This window comes from Hirundo rustica, chromosome 2, assembly GCF_015227805.2.
Source record: "Hirundo rustica isolate bHirRus1 chromosome 2, bHirRus1.pri.v3, whole genome shotgun sequence".
In the NCBI taxonomy this organism is placed as follows: domain Eukaryota; kingdom Metazoa; phylum Chordata; class Aves; order Passeriformes; family Hirundinidae; genus Hirundo; species Hirundo rustica.
In genome coordinates, this window is record NC_053451.1 from 97,510,876 (window position 1) to 97,529,011 (window position 18,136).

Consider the following 18,136-nt stretch of genomic DNA (forward strand, 5'->3'; position numbering starts at 1 on the left):
AAACTAACTTGAAGTATTTTTGTTCCAGCAGCTGGGTTCTTATAGCTCCACTGACATCTTCCTGAGAAATATGAAAAATTAATATTATTAATATTCTGTCACTGTGAGGGACCAGGTTAAAAAGGAACAGAAGAGATGCTCCTAGTTAAAGAAGAGAAATTAGTAATTGCAAAGAAAAGTATTGCATTTTCCTCTGAATCCAGCAGCTGTAGCAATGCTTGAGTACTGGAGACGTTTTTCTGGAGATGCATTTTTCCCCATCAACAGGCTCTACAACAGAAAGTGTTCAGTAGACATGCATCTGTTAATGAGCAAGCTTGCAAGACAAGAGCCTCTTACTTGGGCAAAAATCCATGAAAACCTGAAAGTGGGAAAGACTCTGTTTCAACAGACCCCCACAGACAGGTGTTCACACAGATGGCAGTTACCAGACAAGATAACTTTCAGAATTTCAGGAAGTTTTCCTGCCCATCCTTTGTGAACAGTGCTACTTCAAATGGCTTTGTTGCATACAGTTGCTAAAAATAATTCAATCATCTCATGAGACCTAAAAAAGTAAACTTAGTGCCTGTCTTGTAGCAGTTACACTAATGTGAAAAGTGTTTTATGTAATGGTAAGGAAATGATCATATATGTAAAGGTACTGAAAATCAACATAGACCTTTTAAAACTTTTTATAAGATTCAAAAAAATTTTATGAGATGTTGCTCAAAATGCACGAGAAGGAAGTACTTTGCTAATCTGTTTATCAGCAAAAAGTAATTTCCTGTAAAACTGTAAACCTATTGAAAATTTTGTAATTCATACCAGGTCAAAAATGCAGACTGTGATTTCTCCCTTGCCAGCTAATCTCCGCAATTCAAGGGTTTAATTTAAGGAATCAGTTAAAAATCTTGCTTATTTTATAACTCAATTTTTATGGAAATTTTTTGATTCCTTCAAAGCATGATCAAATTGTCCAGCAGCATTTAGAGAATTAATATATATTTTTGTATATGTTTGTGTTTGTAGTTGATAAATGCATATTTAAACAGTTAATTTTCAAATTTGAAATTACCACTTCTGTCTTAAATTCTGGCATACATAATATGCTGGAGAGAGATATGACCACTGCTTCTGGGGATGCTAGCACAGAACAATGTATTTTTTCTAGTTTTAGGGTTACTTTGGCCAGACTACTCCCAAAGACTTGAACAGGTATATCAGAAGGACTGTGTTGTGGCAATTTTTCTCTTAAGTCTGTTCACTTTCTCAGAAGTGGGAAAAAAAAAAAAAAAAAAGAGTTGAGGGAACTATCCATAATTGCAAAATGTAAAATTGTTCCCTTAGGTAATGTAAAAATCAAAGGGAAGAACACCTGAAGGTTTTTCTCCAAAGTGATCAATTGGAGGTGGCCATTCAGATTTGGGTTTTTCTTAAGCAGCCGATGAGCAGAGTTATAATATCTTCTCAGGAAAGTGAGATTTGAGTTATTTTTCTGATTTTGAAATGCTTTCTAACTCAGGATTATTGATGGACATGATCTGCTACCTTTACTTCAAGGAAAAGTTACTCGATCTAAGCATGAATTTCTCTTCCATTACTGCAATGCGTATTTAAATGCAGTGCGCTGGCATCCAGGAAACAGTAAGTAAACTTGCCTGTTCACATTTTAAATATTTAATATAATTTTTATTGCAGCTTGAAAAGAATCAGGAGGAAGCCTTGGGCTATAGTAACAAAAAAGTTGTTTAAAATATCTAGCCTTTTTCCTTCTCTTTCACTTTTGTCTTTGCTGTTACATTCCTATTCACCATTTCACTATTCGACATTATTTGGTTGTTATGTATTAATGTTAAATATGAATGCAATACTGAGAACTATGGTATCTGAAAATGCCCTTTTTTAAAACCTTCATGAGAGAGAGGCTGTGCAACAGAATCAAGCAGTCAAGGTTGACTCTTACATTATCCTAAAAATGCACAGGTAATAGGATGGTTTGCTGAATAACAGAACAAGTATGATGCCAGCCTGGCCATTTTTATTGTTCATATAGCAAAACATAGAAGAATCACTGAGCCAAAGTCATAATTATCCAATAAATGAATAGTATTATAGAGTCCAGTATCATATAGTCCCTTTCCATGCTTTTTATGAATGGCATCATTCTGCTCTGTAGGCCAAGGAAAAAAGCATTTATCAGTGATTTGCTCTTTTTTAACTAACAGCTCCCTGTTTCTGGTAGGACCTTCCACATTAACCAAAGCATATTTCCCTTTCAATAAAAATCTCTGTGCTGAAGGAAGTTAAACACAGAGTTGTCCCATCTCAGTTGACATTGGAAGTGATGGCTTGTGTTACAATTACAAGATAATGATCCAAAACAAGCTTTGGTTTAGAATTGTTTTATTTAAGTGTTTTGGGAAAGAATTGTTTAATAGTGTATGCAGACTTAAAGTATTTTGAAACTCTGTCTTCTTGGTCATTTGTAGGCTGACTCTCTACCTGTCCTGGACTTTGAGCTAGGGAAAGGGAAAATATTACATATAATATTTATTTACCATTACTGTACCTTTAGGTCTTGAATTTGATAAACAATCATAAGGAAGAACCAAGCAATCAGATCTAGAACCATTTTATGGCTGGTGTTGGATGAAGTTATTCTGCATCATAATGAGAGAAGTGGGCAGAGAAGCTCTTTTTCTCAAACATACACCTCTGCAAGATGATATAACCCTTGTCTGAGGACAGGGTGCTGAAGGGGAATGTGATGGGAAATGAATGTGAGCAACAATGTGGGAACTAGTCTACTGTATTGACTTGATGAGCAACAGCAATGTAGAATGTAATTCCTCCTTTTTCCAAGGCATTCAAATGATGAAGCCCACTCAGAACCTGGCAACATTTTCACAACAAGGGTGGCTTTTGTACAGAAGGTTGTGGTTTAATTCCAGACAGCAACTAAGCTTTACAGAGCCACTCTGTGGCTCTTTCTGGGATGGGGAAGAGAACTGGAAGGGTAGAAGTGAGAAGACTCATTAGTTGAGATAAAGACAGTTTAATAGATAAAGCAAAAGCCACATATGTCAGCAAAGCAAAACAAGGAATTAATTCATTATTTCCCATTAACATGCAGGGGTTCAGCCGTCTCCAGGAAAACTGGCCTCTGTCACACATAATGGTGACTTGGGAAAACAAATGTCATCACTGAATATCATCCCTTCCTTCTTATTTCCACAGCTCTCTATGCTGAATATGATGTCATTTGGTCTAGGATATGCCCTGGGCCAGTTGGGCTCAGCTATCCCAGCAATGCTCCCAAGTGCTCCTTGTGCACCCCCAGCCTGCTCACTGGTGGGGTGGAGAGAGAGGCAGAAGAGCTTTGTCTGCTCAGTAATAAATAAAAAAACAACAACACTGTTTATCACCACTGTTTTCAGCACAAATGTGAAACACAGCCCCAGAGTAGCTACTGTGAAGAAAATTGTCTCTATTCCAGACAAAACAAGCACAAAGGTTTTTTGATATTTTGCCTTGTCAGCTTACATTGTAGTCAGAGTAGACAATAGCCAGGTATTCCTCTCTATTGTCTTATGTACCAGTCCTCTGTGAGGGCTTCACACCATGTTCAGCATCTTCTTCACTTCTCTGGTAATGGGCCCTACCCCAACTGTCCAACTAGGAGTGCCCATTCATTCATTAAACATGTAATTCATATTCATTTCAAAGATGCACTTTTTGAAGAACAAAGCAACAACAGCTTAGAAGAGAAAGCTTACAACTGTTAAGGAAAATATGATGTATGTATATTGATTAAAGTGCAAGGTAATGGTACATATGTTGTCTATATGCACTTATTAATGCATATATCATGAAATTTCGTACTATATTTATTTTCTACAAGCTCTGTTTGCATGTTAATGACAGCTTGAATATTCCACTATTTTTTTCTAGACACTCAAAGTATAGGATTAGCCTTGATCTTCAGGAAAAATGCATATACCAAGAGGAAAGCTAAATTCTGCTTAGCTATTTGGTCCCTTTTTAACTCCATCACCCCACAGTTCCCTTAGTAACTCCATCTTTCCCATTATTAGATTTCCACTATGCTTCAGTCTAAACCCCCTTTTTTGGTTTAATTTTTAACTCTTAAAAATATATACATGAAATAGAGAAATGTAGTGTACAATTAATTTTTAGTAGTTGTACATCTTTCCCTTGCTCGCAAGATTCTAGTCTGACTTTAGCAGGCACGTTTCTCGCATCATTCAGGGAAGGTCAGAAACTTCAGAGTGAACAATTACCATTTTGCATTTATATATTTAGAGGCTAAGAGTTCCTCATAACCAAATCAATACACATCTTCATTAAGTTATATTAGTTAGGTCAGTTGTTGCATTCACAATGTACTTTCCCCTTCATCAGTCCTTTGAAGGAGCTTTTAGAGGATGCATGCTATACAATGATCTTCTCAAGTCTTCAGAATTTCAACCCTGTGCTTTCTAGAGAGTCGTGAGGAAAATAATTTCTTAGTTTTTTTCTCTTTCCTTCATCTTTCTCAGCCACAGAAATAAGCTAACACCATTTTTCTTCATGTTGCTTTGACTCACATTTTACCTCATGCTAGAAAATAATGCACATAATTCTTCACATTCTGAATTTAAAAAAAATAATGAAATATCAGGCAATTTTCTTTTTCTCTCACAGACTTGTGCATGTTGATATTTCACAGAATCACAGTGTTACAGCATAAGCTGAGCTGGAAGGAACCCACAAGGATCACTGAGTCCAACTTGCTATAATCTCCTTGGAAACAGCCAAGATCTATTGTCCTAGTCCTTGAAGGATGATTTCCTATTATTTTGAAATGTTATAAATATTTGTGATTTAATTTATCTGTGAAAAATACGGAGAGAAAGACATGTAAAAAAGTGCAGTGGTTTCCCATTATTAATACTTTTTCTGCACATCTGCCTGGTATACCATAGAAGTACCAATATATAAAAGCAACACCTTCAGAAAAAAAAACCACTACATTTTCTTTCTTCCTAGTAGGGAGTATTCACCTAGGGGTTTTTTTTTTTAAAGCATTGAGTAATTTTTTTTAATCATTAAGCATTTATATTGAGAATAAAACAGATGTGGGATCTGTCTTTACTTTCTTGAGCTGAACCACCCCAAATTTTGTATTGCTTTTTGTGATGTACGTCAAATGATACTTTGGCCTGTTTTAAGTCTGATCACATGTTCTTCTGCTTGAGCAAGTTGATAGTACTTTTGTATTTGCTAACTTTATAATTTAGCATAACTGAATACTGAAAAACTACCAAGAGCACTGTCTCCAGCATATTACTGGCATATGAATCAGTACTATTAAAAATGCATTGCTATGACAACTTAATTATAAGGGAAGGATTAATCAGATACAGAGCAAATCTGTAGTTGAATGAAACTGCATCTTTCAAGTTTCACTGATTGTGTGCAAATTTTTGATTTGATAAGGAGGAAATATATTTCTGTGTAATAAACGTTGAGAAATATAATGCAATGCAGTCTACATTACAAAGAAATTATGATCTTCACAGTATTTTGGTACTACTGATAAAAATATACTAATGTTTCTGATAAATACTACAATGACTTTACTAGCAGCATTTCACCTTTTGAGTTTCAAAATGGATTTAGTTATTTAGTGGACTATGTCATTCAGTAAACAAAAGAAAAGGAGATTTTCTATGGCAGACTAGACTGCAGCACCAAACTAGTTTATTGTGCAAATATAATGACTTTAAAGACAGTAGAAATTCAATGAAAATCTTTATATGGAAATTTCCCACTTCGCTTCACTTAACAAACAAGTTACATTTCAATTAGTGTTTATATTGACTTTCTTCAATGTTGTGATCTACCTCAGTTACTGAAATTATTTCAATCAAATTCACCAATGAGGGATTCTTTCTGTAATATCACAGAATTCATAGCTATTTTGATTCCTCGCTATTGCAACGTTCTCCAGCATCCAGCAGTATTTCATGAGACATATTTTGTTCTATGGCTAGGGGTTATAGGCCCTTCCTAGTCATTAATTTAGCCTTTTACTACATTTTCAGCTGTAAAAATTGAAGGTTAAAAGGAAACAAAAAGTAAATGAGAGAGAAATATTTTGGTTTGCAGTTTTCAGACTGAATATATAGGATAAGTTTACAGAATAGTGTTTTGGGGTTTTTTAAGAGGTTACTCCAGATTTAGTTTGACTCAAGACATTGAAGTCATAATAAAGAGACTTTAAAAAACATGAAAAATGTGCTCAGATGGGTCATTTTGTAACAACTTCTTGTTTGGACAAGTGCAACCTTTCTTGTGTAATTGAGTTAAAATAAGACCACTTTCTGAAGAAATTAAGTATGAGGAATACCTTCAACTTTTCCTTACCTTTCAAAAGCCCAATGTTATGCATGCCTTAAAGGGTAGTGAGGGTTACCTTATAAACAAGGGCTTGCATTATTTATGGTGCTGTTCCTAGGTTAATTTTTTGAATTATCACATTCAGTGTTAGTAGTTAAAAACTGTAAAATGAATTCATATGCTTATAACACTGGCTTGTGAGCACAATATTGTACTTAGAGGGAAAACACAAGAGTTGGAGTTTAAGCAAGTAACAGAAACTGGAAAGCTTCTATAAAGCTCTAGAACCAGCTTGAAATGTTTCTTCTATAGTCAAGTTTTCAGTGTGAGGGTAGGTGAATCTAGTTGTTGTCTCTAGCAAGCAGAAATGCAGAAATGCCTGTCCTTCCTTGTTTGGTCCTCTTAGTGCATCTAAGAAATAAAATTATCCAGACATACACAAAGTAAATGAACAGTTCTGTTTGCTCTGAATTACAAAGTATTAGAATTTTCCCTACGTACTTAGTATTTTAAAGAGCTCTCTTAATATTACTTCCACTTTCTGAATATAAACAAGAAATTTCAAATCATTCATTCTCTAAAGCCTCATAAGCTTTTTTTTATTACTTTCTTAGTAATAATAGAGGAAATTGTGTTCTTTACAATAGGGTGAACAAAAGCTACAGTTTCATTTGTGGTATGTGGGATGTGCTTGTCATATGCAGAAGACCCATTGGCAGAACCCATACCCTTGCCTAACTTTTCCTATTCTTTTTGCTTGCTTCCCTGAGGAGCTTTTTCAATTTATGGTTTATTTGCCTTCTCTGTGGGGAACAAAGGACTTAGAAGATGTTGTTACAGATTAGTAAAGACTCACATTGATCCTGAGAATGCCGACAGTTATAGTTGCTTTCATTGCTTAACAGTACAAAGGAAGGTAAATTTGATAGAAGCTTGATACAGAATTTCTTCTTTTGCACAACATCTTCAAAGGAGAGATACTACCATGTGACTTTCACTGCTGTCAAGGAAACATTTTGTTTCCTTACAAAAAGCATCTTTTTTTGTCAAATCTTATCACACCAACCTTGTATCTTTTCTCAGAAAATAACAGATGAGAAAGGATAAAAAAGAAAGAATAAACATCTAAAGGAGTAAAACTTTCCCATTGTCACAAAAATTCTAGATTTCTAGCTAGAAAAAAATAGACCTTTTCTTTAGTTGTAATAAAATTGATGCAGGAATATTTTTGTCTTAGAGGGCTATTCCCCTAGTGAAACGCCATGGTGAATGTCCCTTGACAGTGGCATTATACATAGACTTTCAGTGATCATATCAGAGTGCTTTTTCTTCATCTAAATATAGAAAACATAACATACTGGTCTATTGAATTAAAAATATCTTGACCTAAATTAGTAATATTTTTAGTGAACACAGAGAGGTTGACAGGTTTCAGTGGTCATATAATGGCAAAGACATTTAAAGCAGGTAATTCAATGCTATTTAAATTTCAGCTTTAATGGTTTGCTGTCAGTTGTGACGTGTACAAAAGAAAAATTTAAATGCATTTTTCTTATACTCCACAGCTAATGCTTAAATAGAAAAAGGTATCTGAGTTTAGAGCAACTGTCTGATATATTTTAATTTATTTATAAATTTAACAGTAGTCAAAACAACAACCACATAAAAAGACTAGGTAAAAATTTACTGCAACGTTCAAAAAATCAATTTCAGCATTCCCAGTAACATTAAAAGTAAGTCTTTAACAATATCTGGAGCATTACACTTCCAAAAATATCTTTAGTTCAATGTTGGATTTGAGCCTGCAGCATTTTGCGTATTACGTTCAGAATATAGCGCTGATTCATCCTAATTTTAAAATCATATTCAGATGGCATATGTTGTCTTAGGCAATGTTCATCAAGGAAGTAATTAATGCATGCACAACCCACATGGAGTATTCTGTGTGCCACAGCTTCTAACATCATATTATTACTCCTAGAAAATAAAGCAAACTATCAGTTTATTAGAGAAATTCTCTGGAAACTTTACTGTCAATAGCGAGGTGACTTCTCAGCATGGCATAAAAAGACCCTGCCATGAAAGGCAGAAGAAATAAATGTAGAAGAAAATAGTGAAAATATCAGAGGGTATGTAAAACATTTAATTTTTTAAGTTTCTTTTCTTAAGGTATCCATAGTTTCCTAAAACTAAAAGTAAGGTGGTAAAAACACCCACAGCAAAACACCAAACAGATTTCTATATTTTATTACTTGTTGTGTCATTCTAGGTACAGAAGTTTTGTTGTGGATTTGTATGAAATCTTTTTGAAATCAAAAGAGACTACATTTCACTTGTAGCTTTTTAGCACAGCTTTTTCAATGACCTCCTAGCAGAAAAGAAAATTAGGTGAAATAATATAGAATTGTGATTTTTTTTTTTTACATCAATTCAAAGTTTTACCCCCAAATTTATTGGAAATAAGTCTTCAAATGGAGTTCACTCGTATTTAGGAGAATTTTATGGTCTCATGGTTATGGGACTCTAAGGTGAACATTTCTGAGACTCAATTACTCAGTCCTCTTCAAGATTGACATTTCAAAGCAAAATAGGTTTGTAGCATTCACAGTACAAGGAGTAAGTTGGAAATCATGGTTCACTCACAACACTAAAAGTCAACAAGACTATAAAACCACAATAAAGATCATGATAATTTAGCACTTAGAATTAGCACTAATGCAATAAAGTATTTTAGTTTTAGGAAATATTAGTCATCCTTAGGATAATTGTGTCATTACTAGGTGTGTGCTAATTTTTCATGTACAACTTGTTACCTGTCTGTTGGAGACTGGATATCAGTCCTAAAAGCTTATAGTTACCTTAGCATTAGTTTATATCCTTGACAGCAAAACTACTTAGCTGCAAAGCTTTATAGCTTGGACTCAAAAACAATGTCTTGATTACTGTGTTGTTGATAATTCTCTACTCTGGCTCTTTACAGAATCAAAATTTTGGAAGGTTTTAGTTGATTCACGTGGGGGGTTTTTTGTTTGGTTTGGTTTTGGTGTTTTGGTGGTTTTTTGTTTGTTTGTTTGTTTTTAGCTAAGTTCCCATCTCTACCCAATGCCAAGCTCCAAATATTTTATCTTCCAAAAGGCAGCATTGTTAATTAAGCACTTGTTGAAGCTGCTAAAACAGTACTATGATACATAAGCACAAAGTTAATTAGAGAGAGGCAATAACAAAGTATAAATTGTTTAATTAAGATTTTGACTTCAGCACTATGAAAGTATAAGACTGAAACATTAGACAGGAAAGTGTGAATAAGTAAATCTACCTGAGTGAAGAATTACTTATTCTCTGAAAATGGGGTCTCAAAATTCTGGAATTTCTTTTGAATGTGCATTTCTCTAATTCTAGGATGCCTTTTGGGAAACATTAAGACTCATTAGTTCTTCATGACTACGGTATCATAGAACTGCAAATCCTTTAGTTCAGTCAAGGTCTAAGTCCACTTTATCCCACAGCTGGTCATGGACTCACTTTCATGCACTTTCTCTACTTAATCTCTCAAATTATCCGAGTTTAGCAAATGGGAATTTGTTGCAACTACATTGCTGTTTGCTTTTGATCAGCTGTTACCTTTTGGTCTCAGACATGGTTAAGTTGTTTTACAGAGAAATTCAATTCCTGGCTACTGTAGGTAGATTCTGGGTTTTAGGCATTGATATAAAAATAGAATTTGCTGGGCTATAGGATATCTGTTTCATGCAGCATATCTAAATTAGAAGCTAAAACAATTATTTTCTTTAATATATATATATACACATCAGGGGCTCTATATGATAGCATAGTATTATTGTCTGATTTCTCAAAGCCTCATACTCAAACATAATTTTGATTCATAAATATTATATAAAAATTTAATATTATTACTTCCACTCATAGAGGATGATACTAATAGCTCTGTAATACTGAATGGTGGATTGCTTGTAGTATTTTTAGTTTACAGTGATTTTTTTTACTCTGAAAAACAGTGTAATTGTTACTAAAACCGTTTTTCAGCTGTAGCCAGAGGCTCTAAGACCACATACCTTTATGGTTCCATCCAAGAACAACTGGAGCTCTTGAACAATGTGGTCAGTTTTCAAAAAGCAACTTACTAGAAAGCCAGAGATTGAATAAAACTTATCATTTTTTCCAGAGGAAATCAGTTTCATCAGTGAGGACTATTTGTATATATGCTGTGAAGGCATGAGCTTATGTGCAAGTATGAGGAGAAATTAAATGTTTCACAGAAGTGAAGACAATATGAATTATGATGTGAGGGGGAAGTTTTGCCTTAAAGCTGTAAATTTGTTGAAGAAACTAAATAATATATGAAAGCTTTTATCCTAACAGAGCTGATCAGAATAAGAAGACCAAAGGTAGAATCAAGAAAAAGGGAGAGGAAAAAAATGTAGCTATTATGTCATGCTGAATCTGAGGTTTTATATTGCTGACTTTTTTTAAAACAAATAGAGAAAACATGTAAAAAAATTTTTGGAGTCCTGTTTTCAATGGTCACTTTTAAACTTTGAAGGAAAACTTTAGAACTTCATACATTATTTTGATTTTCATTCTCTAATTTTATGTTTTGAGTAAATAAAAGATTAGTAATCACTAAATCACAGAATCACAGAATCACAGACTCACAGAATCACAGAATAATGAGGTTGGAAGAGACCTCTAAGATCATCAAGTCCAACCTATGCCTTAACACCTCAACTAGACTATAGCACTAAGTGCCATGTCCAGTCTTTTTTTAAACACATCCAGAGATGGTGACTCCACCACCCCCCTGGGAAGAAAATTCCAGTGTTTTATTATTCTTTCAGTGAAAATTTTTTTCCTAATATCTAACCTGTACCTAAAGAATGCTCTTTAGTGGCAGAAAATACATTATGTGACTTGAAATAGGAATTATACTAAAATTATATCCATTATGAAAAATTATTTATGCTACTTAAAATATCTGGATTGTGATATTTGAGTTTCTCAAAATTAGCAAAAATTGCCAACTTTTTTTACAGCTATATTCTATTGGATATCATACTTTGACAGTTTTGAGGTTTATCCTGAAAATCTTGTAAAGTGCATTAATAAGCTTATTTTAGCACAAGACTAAGTACTAAATGCAAATGTCTCAGTTCAGTTTCATGATCAATGGAAACATAATCAGTCAGTGGGTAGAAAAACAACCGGGAATTGCAAAAAATCATACAAGAATGCACCTTGTTTTCTCATATGCTTCTGTTCATACAGTTGTGCTCTAGTGGAGCTGTTGGGTCATTTAGAAGTTCTAGTGATTTCTAGTGATTTCAAGAATGTTGAGTAGCTCCAAATACTACAAGACTGTGTTGTGGCAATAGAAGTCTGGCTTAGAAAACCATGCTGGTATTTACAGAGGGGCCGTAATAATCAAGAAAATGTGCTGAGAAATGCTTTAACTGGATTTGTGAACATGATACTAAATAGATTATACAAAGCCTGTACCTCCTGATAATTATCAAAGGCCTCACTTCCCCCTCCCCCCCCACATTTTATATTTCCAAAATATTTGAGGTCTCCAGATAGGAAGTGTTTAATATCTACCAGTGCTTTTAAATGGTGATGACAGACTGATTTTTGAAAAAAATTAACCAAATCAAGCAGAACCAAAACAACAACCCTGAACTAAGTTCTGAGAAATGTATTTGAATGTCTAGGAATTAGCAGGTGGAACTAAAAAAAGTATATGTGCCACTTTCACTTCAGAAAAAAATTTTGAGCACATCTGTCAAAGCATTTAATCCGTGGGAAGTGTTTGTATTTAGAAGATAGAAAATATGAAAAAAAAAACCCACACATTACTCTCTTTAACACAGTTTAAATGTGATTTTTTTTAATCTCTTAATCAAGAAAATTAAGTATAAATGATTTGAAAATTTTAAAGTATTATTCCATTAGTGGGCATTTTTCAAACTAAGATGTTGGCAAATGATTGCAAGGACAATGTCTACATGTCAAGCTTAATAAATCTGTGTTATTACCATGGCATGGAGGAGTCAGAAACAGGTTTCTACCCCATTAACATGTGAACGTTAGAGCTTGGCTGAGCCTGTCAGTGCAGTCTCTGCCTGGACATACAAGATCAGTTCCTATGATAATTATACTTAGTCTTTTCTAACTAATTTCAGGCAATTTGTTCGCTTTGTGGACCAAATTGACCCCAGATATTTTTTTGCCACACTGCATTGTTACATTTTTGCATTTCAGTTGCTGCATACTTGCAAAAGCTGAGTGAAAATGCATTGTGTCTCAGGGATGTAGAGGAAAAGCTTTAGGAGGGCTTAGACTATCTGCATTCTTGGACACCTGTATAGCTGTGTAATATGTCTGTATAAGGGTATCTTACTCCTCCTGTAAATTTTGATCTGCCCTTGCACAGCGAGATTTGGAAGCAGATAACCTTTTTTATGCTTAACGTTCTGGTCTTTTTATGTTTGTTATGTGAGTAGTGATCCAAAGTTCTGAAGCTAAAACTAGACAGATCTATGAAATTCAGCAGAACAGTCAAAGCTTTCAAAGTGAGGTTGAAGATCTGGATGACAGGTAAATTGTTTAGCAGATCCATCTGTCTGGCCTGACTATGACTTGAATGCACTTTGGTTGGAAGACTTCCTATTCTCTAATCCTAACTGAATTTCAGGTTCCTTTTTATGTCTACTGAGTCTAAGTGCCAAGACCTTGGTTAGGAATTCCCTCTGGGTAACAGTAAAAAGTTTGAGAGAGAGTCTAATCTTGGACATGTTCAGGGTAAATGGCAGCTAGTTATAGACTACTTTGGAAATGTTACAGAATGTATGTTTTAATTAATCACAAATGAAATTGAGGTAAAATGTCTGTCAGTGTGCAGTGCACTATAGTATGAAGGAAGGATTACTGCAAACCACTGCTGAATGCTAAACAAAACCTGGTTTACAGCTGAAAATCATTCATGTAATCCATTTCCTTTTCCATTGTAATGGATAAGGAATATGTGTAAGGTTATTTGCCTTATGAAGAACAACATAAAAATGCTTAGAAGGGGCCATGGTAGTGAATAAAATAGAAAAGCATTTCCTAGTCTTTCACATTGCCATTACGATTGTCACAGATTTTGTAAGGAGTATTTTGACAAACAAGCCAGATAAAATTGAGAGATGGAGGCTGAGTTTGCAGAACTATGAATTAAAAATGTAAGGCAAGATTCAACAGTCCAAAAACAACTACCAGTATGCAGATGTTTCTATTTCACAATACCATGTCATCACTCTTAATTGCAGTGAGGAGGGAGGGCATATATAAAATTTATATCTGCCAAGCAGTGCCAAAAGCACTTTCAGTTGTTCTGAGAAAGTACAGTGTGTAACTGAATGACTTCAGACTGCAAACAGTTTTATATTCTCTTTATTTATATCACTTCTTAAAATAAGGGATTAGAGCCTTTAAAGAAAACCATAATGTATGGCAATATACTCTTATACCAATAAAAAGATGTAGGATTTCATGCCCAAGGATAAGCTTTCTTTGTTTAACTTTTCTTAGTAACTGTCTTCCTTAACATATCTTGGACCTCATAGTGCCACAAGAAGTAATAATAGGTGTTGGATTAAGTTTATGAGATAAGTGCCTTCTTCAAAGATACTTAGAGGCTTGTTAGAATTATTACATGGAATTGTATAGTTAGTAAAAAATAAAAGATCAATCCAAAGGCAACAAACATGGTTTCTACCACCTCATTCACAGCAGTGGTCAACCTACTGTTCTCCAGAAACTGGAGAGAAAAAAAACCCCACCTGTTATTTTTACCACTCGTGTATCATCAAAACCCCTTGCCCTTTGTGACCTGTGAAAATTAATAGATAGAAGTTTTAAGACATTTTTAGGAGAGTTATCAAACACTGGCTGAAGTTCTAGCACTTTTGTTTATTTCACACAAAAATCTGCAAGAAAATATAGCACTGAGAATGAAGGAAAGGGGCTGGAGCTCCGGAGGTCAATTGCTGCATTCTTCTTGTTTGACATGAACTCACTCCATAGCTGATTACATCTCAGCTGAGCACTGTGGGCACTGTGTAGGACTACCCTGTGCTGACGAATCTCTCCAGGAGGCCCAAGAGCTAGGAAGGTCTTTGTTCAAATGCTGTACCCAGGTCCATGCATCACGTCACTCAAAACCACCTGGATTTACCTGGGTATATGAAGTAGTATGCCATGTATACATGCACATGTATATGCCATAACAAGTAGTTACTACTGAGATGCTGAGTAACTGAGGAATGTGTGTTTGGAGGGAGAGGATGATGCTAAGAAGATATGAGTTTAATCTTCAGAGAGATAAGATGTGAATGCTGAACACTGATTTTTTTCTGCAAGGTAGAGTTGTCCAGTGAACAGGACGGTTAGACTTGGTAGAACTTGATTCAGGTTGCTTCTTCCTATAGGCCTTGAGACAACATTAAATAATTTCCTCACAGTATATCCATTAATATATATCAGTGTTGCAAAGAAATAAAAGAGGTTTTATTAACTGTTTTATTAAGCAATAACACAGATGGCCAAAAAATTATTTGCTCATTATTTTTTGTCAAATAGTTGGAAGTAGGAGATTTGATGGAAGTTGAGCAGCATATGCAGATCCTTGCTTAGTTAGTTAAGCACGCAGCAGCTTCAGTCATAGAATACATTGTACTTTGCTAAATTTAAGCATGGGGTTATTATTTTAAGCTAATGTAGGAATACTTTGTTGAACTGAAGGCAAACAAGATTAAATCATCAGTAAATTCACAGGAATTTTAACAATCACTTCAATGCAACACAACTCTACAAAAGATGTAGAAATTGAATTTAGAATAGATAACACAACAGGTAATTGAGGGATGGGGAAAACCAAATGAGCTGTGAGACAGTCATCTACACCAAAATCCTTATTTAAAGTCCAGAAAAAGTTTGTGAAGGATTTGTATTTGAAAAAGTTAGTAGATAAAACACCAAGTGAAAGGAGCATGCCAATAAAATGTCTCTGTCTTCTATAATAAAGGAAATGAATGATAGTAGCACAAAAGTTACAATAGAAGACACCATACATCAAGAGAGCTCTTAGAAAATACATTGTGGAGAACAATTGTGCAGTGGCAGGGGGATGAATTAGATGACAAAAAGAAAATTCACTTGAAATAACCTGAAATGAGATTTTGTTCTTATTTTCTGTAACTGGAACAGAAAAAACTGTACATTTATATGAGCAAGATACAGCATCTCATAAGTAGTGTTGATGTAGATGTACTGTAGTTAGTGACTGTATTTCAAAGGTCATTGAATGATTATTAAGGATAAATAAATTTAAAATATTATGCAGAAGTAACATATATGAACAAGAAAGTCAAACCTTTCTATTTTCTAGCCATGTCAGTGAAATATGTGGGTTTTACATGTACTTGAGAAAAGGAAATTTTTAACGCCCTATGGATGAACACTGTGGGATTTTCATAAGCAACAGCACCATGTAGATCGATGTTTAAAGACAAAATTGAGAGCAGACTAGAGAATATTGGAGAGTAAAGTTGAGCTTTCTAAGCAGGGTGACACTTCATCCTGAAGGTGAGTCGAACAGAACTGTGAGTGTTCCCCACACTAACAGTGACTTTAGTGACAGAGAAATGTCTTCCAGCACCTGAGCAGAATGAGCAGAGCTGGCTGCTGGTGACAGACTACACAACAGCCCCAGTCTTGGCAAAGTGGTGAGTCAAATTCAAGGCCCAGCCAGGGAGTGCAGTCAGGAGCAGGAGGAAATGAGAGCACAGACAAAGCTGGAAGGGAGGCTGTAGCCAAGAGACATCCAGAGACAGGGCTGGGAACTGGCCACTGCTGCACCACTCAGGCAAGGACTGATGGCCTTGGGCTGAGCTGAAATGGGAATCCTGGTCCACGGGCAGAGTGCGCTGATGAGGGTCCGCCCCAGGGCTGGGCAGGGCCAGTGAGGCTTCTTGGTGCCCTCAAGACTCATAGCACCTTGGTTTTTTAGCAAACTCTGAGGATGGTGATGACAACATGTACATGTCTGCAGTGTAGATGCCTACAGCTGGGCTAACCTGAGCTAGTCACGGTCATCACAAGAGAAACAGGCATAACTCTTCTCATCCTAAACACCTCTAACAGTTATGAAGCAGATAAGTATAGGCTGGTAACATAAAGACCTATAGCTTACATAAAGGCATTGAGGGCCATTCAGGAACGGGAGGTGGAGCTTCCTTTGTTCTTGAGTGACTCATCATAAAAACGCTGAGCAGGTGAAGGGCTTGCATTGGGGGCCATTCAGGAACGGGAGGTGGAGCTTCCTTTGTTCTTGAGTGACTCATCATAAAAAAAAGAGACCACTGGGGATCGCAGCGACCCGGAGTGCGGCAAACATTAGCAGGCAAACAGGGTCACAGCGCAGGGTCACAGCAGTTCGCGCAGGCAGGGCAAGCAGGCAGGGCTGCAGGTTCTTGCCAGTTTGGTGTAGTGTTTATATTGGTTTATTAATCTTGGGCTTTCTCCTAAACAATGGTTTCAACCCGGTCAAAATCTGTGGTTGGTACAGTTGTATGTGACCAAGTAGAGCCCTCCAAAAAGGATGTGTCTGTACAGACCCATTCCTGCCCGGAGTGTTTGAGCTTGTCATTGGCTTCAGGGGATGTTGTGGAGAAGGCCTGCCTAGGGTGTGAACAAGTGAATGACCTCCTTTCGCTAGTGGCTGAGCTTAGGGAGGAAGTTGAAAGATTAAGAAGTATCAGAGATAGTGAAAGGGAAATAGACTGGTGGAGTTCAGCCCTTACATCCTTAAGGGAGGCCCACCAGGAGTCAGAGGACCCATATGCCTCTCACTCTCAGGCAATAGAGGGGCACCTGGTAGATGAAGGGGAATGGGAACGGGTCCCTGCTCGGGGAGGTAATAACAATAATCCCTCCTGCCCTCCATCCCCTGGCCAGGTGCCACTTCAGAATAGGTATGAGGCCCTGGATCTAGAGAGCCAGACAGATAATTTAGAAGAAAATTATCTGCCCAGTGAGACTTCCAATTACAACTCGTCTAAAAAACGGATTATTACCTCTAACATCAAGAAAAAAAGAAGGGTGATCGTAGTGGGTGATTCCCTTTTGAGGGGGACAGAAGGCCCCGTATGTCGACCTGACCCATCCCACAGGGAGGTCTGCTGCCTCCCTGGAACCCAGGTACGAAACATTACTGAGAGACTTCCTAGGCTGATTTGGCCCTCTGATTATTACCCACTGCTGATACTCCAGGCTGGCAGTGATCAGATTGAAAAAAGGGGTGTCAAGGCGATCAAAAGGGAGTTTAGGGCACTGGGTCAAGAGGTTGATAGGACAGGTATACAAGTAGTGTTCTGCTCAGTTCCTTTGGTGGCAGAGAAAAATGATGAAAGAAATAGGAGAACCCACATCTTTAACAAATGGCTCAAGGGTTGGTGTTATCGGCAAAATTTTGGATTCTTTGATCATGGAGCAACCTTTATGGCACCTGCTCTACTGGAATCAGATGGGATACATCTCTCTGTTAAGGGCAGGAGGTTTTTAGCCCATGAACTGGCAGACCTTATTGAGAGGGCTTTAAACTAGGTTTGAAGGGGGAAGGGGATGCAACTGGGCTGTGTGGAAGCAGGCCCAAGGATGATAAGACTGTGTTAAGGGAGAAATCAGTAGCCCAGCT

At 36.3% G+C, this 18,136-nt stretch overlaps 1 protein-coding gene across 9 annotated transcripts in view; it reads left to right on the forward strand.

Annotated features, from left to right (window-relative positions):
* The window catches only part of STS (steroid sulfatase), a 138,225-nt gene that overhangs the window by 81,092 nt on the left and 38,997 nt on the right, over positions 1-18,136 (forward strand). For all 9 annotated transcript variants that reach the window (XM_040056440.1, XM_040056443.1, XM_040056439.2 and 6 more), the window contains one exon: positions 1,505-1,626. In XM_040056440.1, the coding sequence (XP_039912374.1) occupies positions 1,505-1,626 (122 nt within the window). The remainder of the gene's footprint in view (positions 1-1,504; positions 1,627-18,136) is intronic.